Source organism: Rhea pennata, chromosome 10 (assembly GCF_028389875.1).
Source record: "Rhea pennata isolate bPtePen1 chromosome 10, bPtePen1.pri, whole genome shotgun sequence".
Lineage (NCBI taxonomy): Eukaryota > Metazoa > Chordata > Aves > Rheiformes > Rheidae > Rhea > Rhea pennata.
The window spans coordinates 498,303-511,353 of record NC_084672.1 but is presented as its reverse complement, the minus strand read 5'-3'; the positions used below and the strand labels follow the sequence as shown (position 1 = coordinate 511,353).

General features: G+C 61.1%; 2 protein-coding genes across 4 annotated transcripts; both read left to right on the top strand.

The window, feature by feature from the left end:
* The first annotated feature begins 17 nt into the window (after positions 1–17).
* HDDC3 (HD domain containing 3) lies at positions 18–3,805 on the top strand. The gene is made up of 6 exons (XM_062583640.1): positions 18–57; positions 125–238; positions 312–798; positions 1,805–1,860; positions 1,933–2,173; positions 3,632–3,805. Exons 3-6 carry the CDS (start codon positions 687–689, stop codon positions 3,760–3,762), a joined length of 540 nt encoding a protein of 179 aa, XP_062439624.1. The 5' UTR covers positions 18–57; positions 125–238; positions 312–686; the 3' UTR covers positions 3,763–3,805.
* A 125-nt stretch (positions 3,806–3,930) lies between these two features.
* Positions 3,931–13,032, top strand: VPS33B (VPS33B late endosome and lysosome associated). Of its 3 annotated transcripts, XM_062583398.1 has the most exons (23): positions 3,931–4,056; positions 4,702–4,782; positions 4,859–4,920; positions 5,230–5,279; positions 5,668–5,735; positions 5,982–6,027; positions 6,389–6,483; positions 6,922–7,026; positions 7,535–7,631; positions 7,942–8,019; positions 8,297–8,370; positions 8,841–8,927; positions 9,031–9,121; positions 9,354–9,428; positions 9,836–9,900; positions 10,008–10,062; positions 10,154–10,200; positions 10,427–10,559; positions 10,940–11,013; positions 11,641–11,742; positions 12,038–12,113; positions 12,190–12,306; positions 12,756–13,032. In XM_062583398.1, the coding sequence occupies exons 1-23, from the start codon at positions 3,961–3,963 to the stop codon at positions 12,833–12,835; spliced, it is 1,854 nt and encodes a 617-aa protein (XP_062439382.1). In that variant the 5' UTR covers positions 3,931–3,960; the 3' UTR covers positions 12,836–13,032. The 3 variants fall into 3 exon arrangements, with proteins under 3 accessions (XP_062439382.1, XP_062439384.1, XP_062439383.1); XM_062583399.1 differs by lacking the exons at positions 3,931–4,056; positions 4,859–4,920 and having other exon boundaries at positions 4,699–4,782; XM_062583400.1 differs by lacking the exons at positions 10,940–11,013; positions 11,641–11,742; positions 12,038–12,113; positions 12,190–12,306; positions 12,756–13,032 and adding an exon at positions 10,673–10,908.
* The last annotated feature ends 19 nt before the right edge of the window (positions 13,033–13,051 follow it).

Genomic DNA, 13,051 nt, shown 5'->3' with positions numbered 1-13,051 from the left:
GGCGGCGCGGCCCGGGGGCCCGGAGCCGCCGGACGCGGCGCTGGAGGAGGCGGAGAGGTGGGGCCGGGGCCGGGGCCGGGGCCGGGGCCGGGGCCGGGGCCGCGCTCACTGCTGTGCCCCGCAGGGCGCGGCGGCGGCGGACGGCGGTGCGGCTGCGGCGGCTGCGGCGGGAGCTGGCGCCGGAGCGCGGCGCGGCGCCGGGGCGCAGCCTCACCCGGCAGGCCATGGAGCAGATGCGGTGAGCGGGCCGGGCCGGGCCGGGCCGGGCCGGGGCCGGCGCCGGCGCCGCTCACTGTGCGCGTGTCCCGCAGGTACCTGCGGCGGGAGCTGCCCGAGGAGTGGCCGCTGGAGCGCCTGGCCGAGGGCTTCGGCGTCAGCCCCGACGAGGCGCGCAGGGTGCTGCGGAGCGGCTGGAGCCCGTCGCCGCGGCGCGGGCAGCGGCAGGACGCCCGGGCGCTGGGCGCCGCCGCCGGGGCCGGGGCCGTGCCGAAGCCGGTGCCGCGGGGCGCGGGCGCGGGGCGCGGCGGCCGGGAGGTGCTGGCGCCCGACGGCAGCCTGCTGTACCGGCTGCCGCGGGGCCGGGGCGGGCCGGGGCCGGGCGCTCAATAAACGGCCGGGCGCGACCCGCCTCCCGCCGCCGGCGTCTGCGTGTTACCCGTGGGGCCGCGCGGGCCCGTGCGCCGGCCATGGGCTCCGAGGCGGCGCGGCTGCTGGAGGCGGCGGACTTCGCGGCCAGGAAGCACAAGGCGCAGCGGCGGAAGGACCCCGAGGGCACCCCCTACATCAACCACCCCATCGGTGCGAGCCGCCGCCGGGAGCCCTCCTGCCCCGAGCGCTGCCCGCCCGGGGGGGCCCGCGCCCCCCGCGCGCCGCCGCTCCCTGCCCCCCCTCCCCCGCGGCACCCTCCTGCCCCGGGCACCGGGCTTGTCCCGGAGCCTCCGCCCGGGACCTCCCTGTGCTACCGGGATCCCCGCGCGCGGAAGCACCGACCGCCCCCGGGAAAGAGCCCCCGGGGCCCCCACCGTGCCCCGGAGCGGTGCCCGCCCCCGGGGCCCCCACCGTGCCCCGGAGTGCTGCCCGCCCCCCGGGAAAGAGCACCCGGGACCCCCTCATGCCCCAGAGACCTGCCCGCCCCCAGGACCCCCTCATGCCCTGGAGCGCTGCCCCCTCCTGGGGAGAAGCCCCCAGGACCCCCATCCTGTGCCAGAGTGCCAACTGGAAGGTCCCGGGAGGCTTCTGGGAGTACTGCCTGCCTCTGGAGAGAGCCCCCCAGGACCTCTCGTGTCCCGCAGCTCTGGCTGGTGTTGGGCAGAGCCCCTGAAGCATTGCCCACCTAGGAGACAGCCTGCGCAGCCCCTGGGACCCCTTCTGCCCTTCGCCAGCCCTCCATTGGCCCGGGAGTCCCCCTTGCACCGCTGGGACCACATGGGACCCATGGGAGCTGCCCCTCCCCAACCTGGGGTTTGGTGTCGCGGTGGCAATGGAGCAGCGCTGGAGCAGCGGGTGGCTTGGGCTCACCCTCGCCTGAGGGCAGAACCCGCAGGGCCCCCTGCCCGGGATGCTGCCCCCAGCTGGACCCTCCCAGCCCGGCCCGAGGCTTCTCCTGCTCCACCTTCCACTGTGGGAAGCGCCCACCGGCCCCTGCTGCCCCAGAGCACCACGGCAGGTCCCGGGGCCCCCGGCTGACCTCCCCTCAAACACTCCCCTCAGGAGCCGTTCTGCCGGCCCAGGGCTGGTGCCATGCGTGTGCCGGGCCTGGCTACCTCCCTCTGCCCCCTCCCCATCTCTGCTCTGTGCGTCACAGGTGTAGCCAGGATTTTGACCCATGAGGCTGGTGTGACAGACATTGTTGTGCTGCAGGTAATGCCCTTCCCACCGCCCCCCCTCGCCCCGCCTGTCTGGGGCCCCTGACTGTCCCTGCTCTCGCCCCAGGCTGCTCTCCTGCACGACACGGTGGAGGACACGGACACCACGTTCTCAGAGATAGAAGAGTGCTTTGGGGAAGAGGTGAGGCGTGTTGTGGAGGAGGTGACGGATGATAAGACACTGCCAAAGATGGAGCGAAAGCGCCTGCAGATAGAGCACGCGCCCAACTGCAGCCCGAGGGCCAAGCTGGTGAAGCTGGCAGACAAGCTGCACAACCTGCGCGACCTAAACCGCTGCACCCCAGCAGGTAGAGACCCACCCGGGCCCGGGCAGGCGGCAGCCCAGCTGCAGGCGCGTGCGGATGCTGAGCCCGGCTTTAGCCACAGCAGCTCCGCTCCTGAGAGCAGCCACAATGCTGCAGAGCTCCACGTTGCCACCTCTGCAGTGTCCGCAGGCCGCGTTTGCGGAGCAGGGCAGCTGCTGGCTCACAGCGCCGTTATCATTGCTCCTATGGAGACTGATGGCAAGGGGCTGCTCTGCTTTCTGTGGCCACTGGACTGGTCCCCAGCCCCTGGCAAGACCCCGAGGGGCAGATGTTCCCTCAGCCCTCACCAAAAATGCTGCATGTTGCCCTGAGCCCCACAGCTGGCTGCAAGCAGTGGTGTTAGCAGGAAAAAAGTTACCGTTTTCCCTCAGCTCCAGAGAGGGGAAGTGGGAGGGGACAGACCGATTTCTCCGAGAGGTGCAGGCTCTGTGGCCTGCCAAGCGGTCGGCTGATCGACCAGAGCCTGGGAGCACTCAGCTGTACCCAGAGGAGGTTTTAAGGAGCAGAGCAGCTCACAGCCAATGCTGGGCACGTGGATGGTTTGTGCTCGGTGTCCTCTGCCCACACTGCTCGCAAACAGCTCTCCCTGCTGTGATAGTGCTCTTTAGAATGGAGTTTGGGAAAGATTCAGCAGCTCAGCACCATGCTGTGTGAGGAGCAAGGGAACAGGCCGGACCCCAGCATCAGCACCGTGTCCTTCACCGCAGCAATTCCAGGGGCTCCCTGAGAGCCTCTTCCCTTTGCCTGGCGCTAGCCGCATTAGTGCCCTTGTTTGCAAGCCAGCCCAAGGTGGCGTGTCCTTCCGAGCCCACAAGATAACGTAGCAGCACTGAGCTGCCACGTATCTGGCCAAAGGTCCTTCAAATTCACATGAATCCATGAAAACCTTTAGTGCCCACATCTCCTGGCAAGATGTTCTGCAGCTCTATTACCCCCTTTGTGAACAGCCTCCTCTTCTGTCTTGTTTCAAACCTGTCCTCCTCCACTCTTTATTTGTTGCCCTGTGCTTTGCTGGAAGAGAGGGCGACCAGCTGGTCTGTCTGCAGATGATTTTACGGAAGTCGCATCCCCTCTGTCCCCCATCTCTTTCCGGCAGAGAAGTCCCTGGGGTTCCCACAGGGGAACTGTCCTCGCCTGGGTTCCCTGGGCTCCTCCAGACTGTGTGGGGAGGCTGCTCTCGGCAGAGTGCTCGGGGCTCTCCTGCGCTGGGCCCGGTGCCCTGCGGGGGCGTCCCGGGGTGGGCCCCGCGGGCGCTGCTGTCTGATGCCAGGTCCCGGGGGGGGGGGGTGTCCTGGTCCCGGGATGCCGGGGGGGGGGAGGGCGGGGCGGGGGTGCTGGTCCCGCTCCCGGGGGGTGCCGGGATGCCGGGGGGGGCGGTGCCGGGGCGGGGCGGGGGGCCCTGGCCCCGGCGGTGCCGGAGCCTGACGCGCGCCCCCGCAGGCTGGTCGGCGCAGCGCGTGCACGAGTACTTCCAGTGGTCGGCGCGGGTGGTCGGCGGCCTGCGTGGGACGAGCCCGCCGCTGGAGGCGGCGCTGCGGCAGCTCTTCGAGGAGCGCGGGGTGCCGCTGTGACCGGGCCGCGGCCCCGGCAATAAACGTGCGAGTCGCCACCGCCGCCTGCCTGTGTCCGGGGCGCGGCGCGCCGCTTCCGGCCGAGGGTTGCCATGGCGCCGGGCGCTTCCGGCGCGCGCGGCGTTCGCGCTCCGGGTCGGTCCGGCGGGGCCCGCGGCCGCGCGGGGCCGTTCCGGGGTGGCGCCGCCGCCCCCCGCCATGGCCTTCGCAGGCCGCCGCGACGCGCCCGAGCCGCCCGACTTCGCCATCCTCAAGCGTCTGGCCAGGGACCAGCTCATCTACCTGCTGGAGCAGGTCGGGGCGGCGGCGGCCCTGGCCGGCCCAGGCGGGGGAGTCGGGCCCGGGCGGGCGGCGGAGGCAGCGATGGGCCCCGGAGCGGCTCCGCGGCGGGGCGGGGGGGGGGCAGGGTATGGACTCGGGGGCGGCGGATGGGCCGGGGGGCGGTCGGGGGCGGCCGAGAGAGGCCGGGGGACGGTCGAGGGCGGCAGAAGGGTCCGGGGGTGGTCGGGGGCAGCGGAGAGGGTCCAGGGGCGGCAGGTGGGTCCGGGGGGCGGTCAGGGGCGATAGAGGGGTCCGAGGGGGCGGTCGGGGGCGGCAGAAGGGTCTGGGGGGCCGTCGGGGGCACCAGAAGGGGCCGGGGGCCGTCAGGGCGGCAGAGGGGCCCAGGGTCAGTCAGGTGCGGCAGATGGGCCTGGGGGGCAGTCGGGGGTGGTAGAGGGATCTAGGGGGCAATCACGGGCAGCAGATGGGCCTGGAGGGGGGTGGTGGATGGGCCCGGGGGACGGTCAGAGGCAATAGAGGGGACTGGGGGCAGTGGAGGGGTCCAGGGGGAGCAGTTGGGGCAGCAGGAGGTTCCTGGGGGGCGGCCGGGGACAGTAAAGGGGTCCCAGGGCAGTCTGGGCAGCTGCTGGGCCCCCGCCCACACCTGCACGCCCCCAGCTCCCCGGCAGGAAGGACCTGTTCATCGAGGCCGACCTGATGAGCCCCCTGGACCGCATCGCCAACGTCTCCATCCTCAAGGTACTGCAGGGGCCGCAGGCTGGCAGGCTCGGTGCCCTGGCGCTGCCCCTCTGACGGCCCCATGCTCTCCCTGCAGCAGCACGAGGTGGACAAGCTGTACAAAGTGGAGAACAGGCCCACCACCAGCACCAGTGACCAGTGAGTCCTCCAGCACTGGGGGTACTGGGTGCTGCCCTGCAGAGCCTGCAGCCTTGCCAGCTGTCAGACAGCTGGTCCCAAGCCTGACTGCAAACTGGAGCAGTTTGCAGAGCAGGCAGGATAAAACAAACGTGATGGGTCTGGGTGCAGGGGCCTCTTCCAGCTCTGGATTTGCTTCCCCTGGACCAGAGGGATTTCAGTGCAGGGATGCTGGTGAAGAAAAGGGGCCTGGGAAGGCAGGGCTGGGCACAAGGGGTTTCAGAGGGTTTCCTGTTTCTCACTCTGCTCTGTTGCTCTGTGTGAGCACAGGTTCTGCTTCCTTGTCCGCCCACGGATCAAGACCATGAAGTACATTGCTGGTGAGTGCAAGGGGCCTGCTGGGCAGTTGTCAGTCACCTGTTGTCAGTGGGTAGTTCCTCAGCTCTGTGCTGAGATTTGGGACATTGCTGCCTAGTGGGCTGTGCTGGGAAGGTCAGTAGTGATGTATGGGCCTAATGAGCATCCTGTGCTTCTGAGGACTGGGACTTGGTGCTCTGCATTGCCAGTACCAAGCAGGACGGATAAGGGCTTTCAGTGAGCCTGCACCCTCTGGAAACTGGCTCCACACACAGGGTTTCGCTTTCTGCCTGGTGTATTTCAAGGCCTGTGACATTCTGGGACCCCAGATCTTGTTGTACAAGAGGAATTGTGCTAGTTCAGGTTGATGGACAGCTTTAGGTCTGGTTAACCCAAGTGTTTTGTCTGCAGATATTGTGAATGCTGATAAAATAGCAGGGAGGAGCCGGAAGTACAAGATTATTTTCAGCCCCCAGAAGGTCAGTCTGGCTGCTCTTTCCTACCAGTTACCACCATAGATTCCGAGTCCGGTCTTCATACTTTCTGCTGCTGTTACCAAAATTGAAAGTTCTTAATTTCTCACCCTTAGCCATTGAACTGAAACAAAATGTTGCAATGTCTGGGAATAAAATAGTCACATCCATTTCTAGGAGACCTTGGTCTGCACTCTGTGCAGGTGGTGCTGGAACCTGTCTGGGTGCTGAGGGTTTCTTCTTGTCTTGCAGTTTTATGCTTGTGAGATGGTGCTGGAGGAAGAGGGTGTCTTTGGTGGTGAGTGGGACCGGGGTGCCTGACCTCCATTCCTCCTGCCCCGATGGCTGGCTCACAGTAGCTCTGACATCGGTGAACTGCGGTGGTGGGATCCTGTGTACTGGCTGGGTCCCAAGTATGGCCATAAAACAGCAGGGTCCCATGAGCCTGAGTGCCTGCCTGTGGGGCAGAGTGTGTGAGCAATCAGCATCTTTCAGGGAGGAGAGACAGTCCTGCCCTGTCTCAGTACAAAGGAGGGAATCCCTTTGAAAGGCCTGATCCCTGTGCTGTCTGACCCATCTGTCTGAGGGGCTGTCATAATTCTTGGGGCTGTTTCTGTTGAGTATTGGGTAAATGTTGCATTTTTCTGTCCCAAACTCAGATGTGACCTGTGATGAATGGTCCTTCTACCTGCTCCCACTGGATGATGACATCATCAGCATGGAGCTGCCTGAGTTCTTCCGTGACTACTTTTTGGTCAGTGGACAGTCCTGTTGGGACACACTGCCCTGTGGGATTACAGCCTTTCCCTCATTCATTTCTTAGGCCCAGGACAGAAGAGCTTTGCTCAGGGAGCTGATACGTGACATGTCTTGCTTGGTCCTCTCAGCCCTTTCTGCAGGCCTTCCTCTGCTCTTCCAGCTGGCTATTCCCTCAGCCAGCTGCTCTGATGGGTTTTGATGTCTTTCCTTTTCCACACACCTGCACACCGGCTCCTGTGCTAGCCCCTCCTCTGGTCACTCCTGAGCAAGGTTTAGGGAATTTCTGCATGTTTCTGTGTACTTCCTTCCTGGAAGACAAGACTTTGGCCTGCTCCATCTGCAATCCAGCCCCAGCAAAGTTCCCTAACATACACAGATGTTTCCAAGCCAGCTCGGCCAGACTTGCTCCCCAATGTTTTTGTGGTCCCTGCAGGAAGGAGATCACCGCTGGATCAACTCTGTTGCTCGAGCCCTGCAGTTACTGAACTCCCTGTATGGGCCTTTCAGCAAGGCTTATGGGATTGGCAGGTGTGCGAAGGTACTGCGCATGCTGCAGAGCTCTGCCTGTGCTTGGGGGCAGGGCCTCTCTCTGGTTCTCATATGGGGCACAGTTTGCAGGGGATCAAAACCAATCAGCCATCTAGTGTTTGTGTAACCCCAGAGATCACAATATTCTTGTGCCTCTTCACAGATGGTGCTGGGGATGTTCAGCACATCTGTAAGAGAGGTCCATGTCATCCCACATCTCCCAGCCAGTGCTGCATGTACTCAGATTGTGCAGAGCTGAGGCAGTGTCTGCTGCTTGTTGAGGTGTCTAGGAATGCCGTGTGCCCTGGCTGGGAGGAAGTATTTGCACTCAGTTTTTTGGTGTATATGATCTTGAGACTTGCTGCATTTATTATTCTCTAGAGGCCGTGTTAGATCATGTTCTGGCTGGCATGCCCACATCAGTGCATGGAAGGGCTAATGCTGGGGTGTACTGTGCCCCTTAGTAGGTACCTGGGACTGATCTTTCAAAGGCCTTGATATGATTGTTCCCCTCACAGATGAGCTATGAGTTGTGGCGGGACCTGGAGGAGGAGAGTGAGGGCGACAGTCAGGGCAGGAAGCCTGAGATTGGCAACATCTTTCTCATGGACAGAGGTAGGGACCTGGCATGGTCAGCTGGAGTGAGGAGTGGCAGCAGGTTTGGGGCCTGGCAAGGAGGGAGCAGTGTGGCTGGCAGCTCCATCGGAGAAGGATGCCCAGCTACGTGGTGCAAGGAGAGGACGTGCTGGCTCTGGATGTAATCAGGAGGCTTGGAGCAACTGGAGGTGGTGGTGGAAGCTATGCAGGGCCAGCCAGCTGTGGGAGATAGAGACGATGGGTAGGAGTAGGTGTGAGGAGCAGCAGAGCAGCTTGCTGGTTGAAGACCATGAACACACGAGCCCTTGCCTTGCGGTTCTCGTTGTAGACACAGACTACGTCACAGCACTGTGCTCCCAGGTGGTGTATGAGGGGCTGGTGGACGACACCTTCCGTATCAAGTGTGGTAGGTCACAGGAGGAGGCGATGGAGCAGCAAAGGGCCCTGCACAGTGTGTAGTGAGGGTCTGTCTGGGGTCTTTGCCTGGTGGTGTCAGACCAAAGGCCTGTGTGCTACAGCAGGAGCTCTTCCCCATAGGGACAGAAGTTGTCTGCAAGGACAGCCCTTGGTCTGACAGCTGCTGAGCAGCTGTCGCCCTTCCCCAGAGCCTTTTGCAACCTAGTAGACATGTGCAGGGGAGTTTGTAGTGCTGGGGCAAAGCACCTCTTCATCATTCTCTGCAGGGAGCGTGGATTTTGGGCCAGAGGTCACCTCTTCTGACAAGAGTATTAAGGTGCTGCTCAACTCCCAGGACAAGGTGAATCCTGTTCAAATGCCTCAGTTGTGGTGGGTCCCCTCAGTGCTCCCTGCCCACTTGGCACTGGGAGGAGGCTGACTCGGGCTATCTACTCCTGGAAACCCTAAACAGGGAGCAGGGAAAGACCAGGTGCTGCTGGGCCTAAGGGGGGCTGGTTGTGAAAGAATGGGTATGGGGGCGGGAGAAACATGGTCCCCAGACAGCTCAGCATGTGTAATTGCCAGAGTCCCTGCGTGTTTTGTGCCTTCCTGTTTTGTGCCTGCTAGTTGGTATTTTGGGGCCTGGGTGAGGGACTCTGTCTACCCTGGCAGGGATACCACCTTGTCTTGCTGTTGTTCAGGGTGCTGATAAGAGCAGGCTCTTGAGTCCTGTTGTGCTTTGGCTGAGCTGTGACTGGTGGACCCTTCACTCAGCGTGAGCGAGTGCAGGGCCCATGCTGCGCTGTGACTGCTGCAGTATTCTCTGTGTAGGTCTTCAGCCAGATACGGAACGAGCATTTCTCCAGTGTGTTTGGCTTCCTGAGTCAAAAGTCACGTAACTTGCAGGCACAGTATGACGTGAGTGTTGGGCCTGCTTGGCTCATCCCCTGAGCGTGCAAGACTTCCCGCAGTGCTGTCCCTCTGTATCCAAGCACTTCCCCAGACACTCTTTCTTCCACAGCGGCGTCGTGGGATGGACATCAAGCAGATGAAGAACTTTGTCTCCCAGGAGCTGAAGGGACTAAAGCAAGAGCATCGCCTGTTGAGTCTGCGTAGGAACCAGAGCTGGGGCAGTGGGGAGGGAGAGGCCTTGGACTACTGCACCTGGTACCTGGGCTCCAGGGAGAAAAGTAGGGGTATCTCAAAGGCTGGCTAGTCCCCTGGAGAAGCAGATGCCCTAAGCAATGGGCAGGGTTAGCAGAAGCTGTCAGTACATGAGGTTGTCTGTACTGGGGAGGGCCAAGCTGTATGCCTCCAAAGCGATGGTCTCTCTTGGCTGTGCAGATATTGGTGCCTGTGAGTCCATCATGAAAAAGAAGACCAAACAGGACTTTCAGGAGATGATCAAGACTGAACACTGTGAGTCCCAAATCTACTGCTACCCTCTGTCCCAGTCCTCACTCCCATACCCTCCATTCTGACTCACAGCCTCACTAGTCCCAGGTCTGGGCTGCCCCAGGTGCTCCGCTGCATGGCTGCAGTCCTTTGAGACTGTTTGTACTGAGGGGAGTTGTGAAGCCCTAAGTAGAGTCAAGCCATATCGTCACAGGGCCAATGCACAATGCGGTAGAAGACCAAACATCACAAGGCCTTACCTTTCCCTGAGGTTCAGGGAGGGGAGCTGCACCCAGATCCTACCTTGCTTGGCTTGTGAGAGCTGTGGATCTGGGGCTCTCTGTGCCCCTGTGCAGAGCAGTATTGCCATTTCCTGTGGGTTGGTCAGCCTGGCCCTTAGGATGAAGTGACTCTGCCTCTTTCCCTGACAGCTCTGCTGGAGGGTTTTGACATCCGTGAGAGCACCAGTTTCATAGAGGAGCACATTGACCGACAGGTGAGACTGTGCTGAGCTGGAGGGGCAGGCTGCTCTTGCCACCCTGCCCCAGTGTCAGGGGAAGGGGGAACTTGGGCAGGCTGCTTACAGTGCCTGTTCCCATGCAGGTATCCCCCATTGAGAGCCTGCGCTTGATGTGCCTGTTGTCCATCACGGAGAATGGTGAGGTGTCTGGGGGTGCTGGTCAGGGAGGGGCAGCACTGAAGACCCTCTAGGTCTTGGTGCTGAGTTCTCCCTGTGATGCTCCCCACAGGTCTCATCCCCAAGGACTACCGTTCCCTGAAAACCCAGTACCTGCAAGTGAGTGTGTCTGGGGGCCAGAGCAATCACTGGGTGGGCTGGGTGCCTCTGTAGGGCAGCCTGGAGCAGAAATGTTAACCCTGTCTTCCTGAGCTCAGCACAAGCCGTGTGCTCTGCCCTCTCCTGCTCTTTCCTTACTGGGTTTCTCTGAGCAGTCTCCCTAGACTGCTGTACATCCCTGCTCACCACTGGGGCCTGACTCTGATCCCACTGCCCTTTTTCCTAGAGCTACGGGCCTGAGCACTTGCTGACTTTCCACAACCTCAAGCGTATTGGGCTGCTCACTGAACAGTCTCCTGGAGAGACCCTGACTGCTGTGGAGAGCAAAGTGAGCAAGCTGGTGACAGACCGAGCTGCAGGTGAGAGCTAGGTTTCTTTCTGCCCCTCAAGTGCCCTGGGAGACTGAGCTGTGGGGAAGCTCAGAGGGGGCAGACAATTGTGGAGACTTGGTGTTTCCTGATCTGCATCCCAGAAGCACATGGCAAGCCCAGATGCCCCAGGCATGGAGCACGTCCCCAGAGGTGGTGTCCCAGCTGTGCCCAGGGCTGCTACAAACATGGCAACTGACTCTTCCTCTGGGGGTGGCAGGACTGGGAAGCACTGCTGCCCCTTCTCTTCCGGAGCCAGGTGCTCTGCACCGTTCCTCACTCTACCTTGCTTGTGTCTAGGAGTCTCCAGCTCTTGCCCCTAGTGATGAATCTCAAGGCTCTGAGCCATTTCTCCTTGCCTTGTTTTCCAGGAAAAATCACAGATGCATTTAATTCTTTGGCCAGGAAGAGCAATTTTCGAGGCATAAGCAAGAAGCTGGGGTTGGTATGTCCTTAGGCTGCTGGCCTGCTGCTCTGTTCACATATCCACTGTTGTCAGAGGGATCTGGTTGGTCTGTGACTGCCTGGCTGTGAAAGTTCTGGGCTCCCTAAGATCCTGGCAGCTGGGGACATGCTCACTTCACAAGACAACCAGAGCTGCTTCTCCTCTTGACACAAGAGAGACTGCAGACTCTATGATCTGCTGTGTCTCTGGCTCCACCTATGTAGTGAAATGCCAGGTGCTCCAGTTAAAGGATAACTCTAACTGCCATAGCCTCATACTGCATCCTGTGAATACTCCTGATCTGCCCTAAGAGCAGTGTTGGGTGTCTGGCTGGCTGCTTGCAGGAGTTGGGTGGGATGTAGCTGCCTGGTGTTGTGGGAATAGCACTCTCCGGGGCACAGTGGAGAGGTGATGTTTGCAGTCTCTGGCACTCGGTCTGATGCATAGCCCACTGTGCCATGTATTTGCCTGATCTTGGGCCGTTGGTGGCCAGGGAGGAAGGAGAGGAGATGAAGACACAGACTCGCTTTGAATGTCTGTCTCTCCTCATCAACCTATGCATCTGATGTGGTAGGTGAAGCCCAGAGCAAACTGCTTCCAAACGCTGAGTAATATGTGTCTCTGTAGATTCCCCGGGTGGATGGAGAGTATGATCTGAAAATGCCACGGGATATGGCATATGTTTTCAGTGGGGCCTACATTCCCCTGAGCTGCAAGATCATTGAACAGGTAAGTCTGCCCTTAGAAAGGCGCTGCAAGTCCTCTCTGAGGAAAATCCTGCCTCCCTCGTGAGCCTTAGCCAAGTGCCTCTGGTATCTTTGTAGAGGGTCTGAAGGATGTTCCTCCACTCAGGACTGGGCTGGGAAGTGCTGTTTTGGTTCCCAGATAGAGGCATGGCAGTATTCATCTGCTTGATTGGTGCCTTGCTTTCAGGCCTGGGGACTTACTCCTGAGATATGCCTGGTGTATTTGCTGTGCACGTCTTTTCTGTCCCCTAGCCTGCATTCCCCTGTTCATCTCCTAGGTGCTAGAGCGCAAAAGCTGGTTGGGCCTGGAGGAAGTTGTGCGCCTGCTCAATGGCAATGAGTTTTCTGTTACAGGTAATGCCAGCACTTGGGGCTTCTGGGGAGGGCAGGCCTCAAGTTGGTCAGGTTAACAACACTCTGTTCCTTCCAGAGAGTGCTGTGGAGGATAATCCTGCCTGGGAGTCTCAGCACATCATCCTCGTAGTGTTCTTAGGAGGCTGCACCTTCTCTGAAATTGCTGCTCTTCGCTTTTTGGGGAAGGAGAAAGGTACGGGCCACTGGAGTGCTGGGAGCAGGGCCCTGCATCAGGGCAGGGAGCATGCAAGAGCAGGTGCTGCTTCTGATCACAGTAAGAAAGACTTGCTGTGATCACACAGGATAAATCCGAGCAGTTATGGTACTTTGAATCAGCAGTGGTTAAAGCGTAAACCCCTCCTATTCTCTTGACCTAAACCTATGACCTAACTCCTGGTGGAGACAGTGGGTGGGTTAAAATCGTGGGCTATCTCCCAGCCTGCTGTCATGGGAACAGGTATCCCCTAGGGCAGGTGTAAATCCAGAGATGGAGAGCAGTATCAGGAAAGCAGGCAGTCACTCTGCCCAGCTGCCATCTCCGTGCTGCGGCTCCAACTTCCAGCTCCTGCGTGCTGGGAACCGCTGCAGCCTGCTGTAGCACAGGGTGCTGGCTGCAGCCTTGCAGGGTTTCTCCCTTTTCAGGGTGCAAGTTCATCTTCTTGACAACAGCAATTACGAACAGTGCGCGGATGATGGAGGCCATGATTGAGACAAAAGCCTGAGGCTGTGCTGGCTCACTGGAGGATGAGGGGGGAAGGCTTGGGGCGAGAGGAGCGCGCTGGGCAGTGTCGTGGCCCCGGCCGGGCAGCGTGGGGCCTGCAGGCTGGGTGGAGCAGCGCTGGGGGCTGGCTGCCCCCCGAGGGTGGAGGGAGGCTGCTGGCCACAGCCCGCGCACTGAATAAACCACTTGTGCACTGGACTCCGGCGTGGCTTGGCTC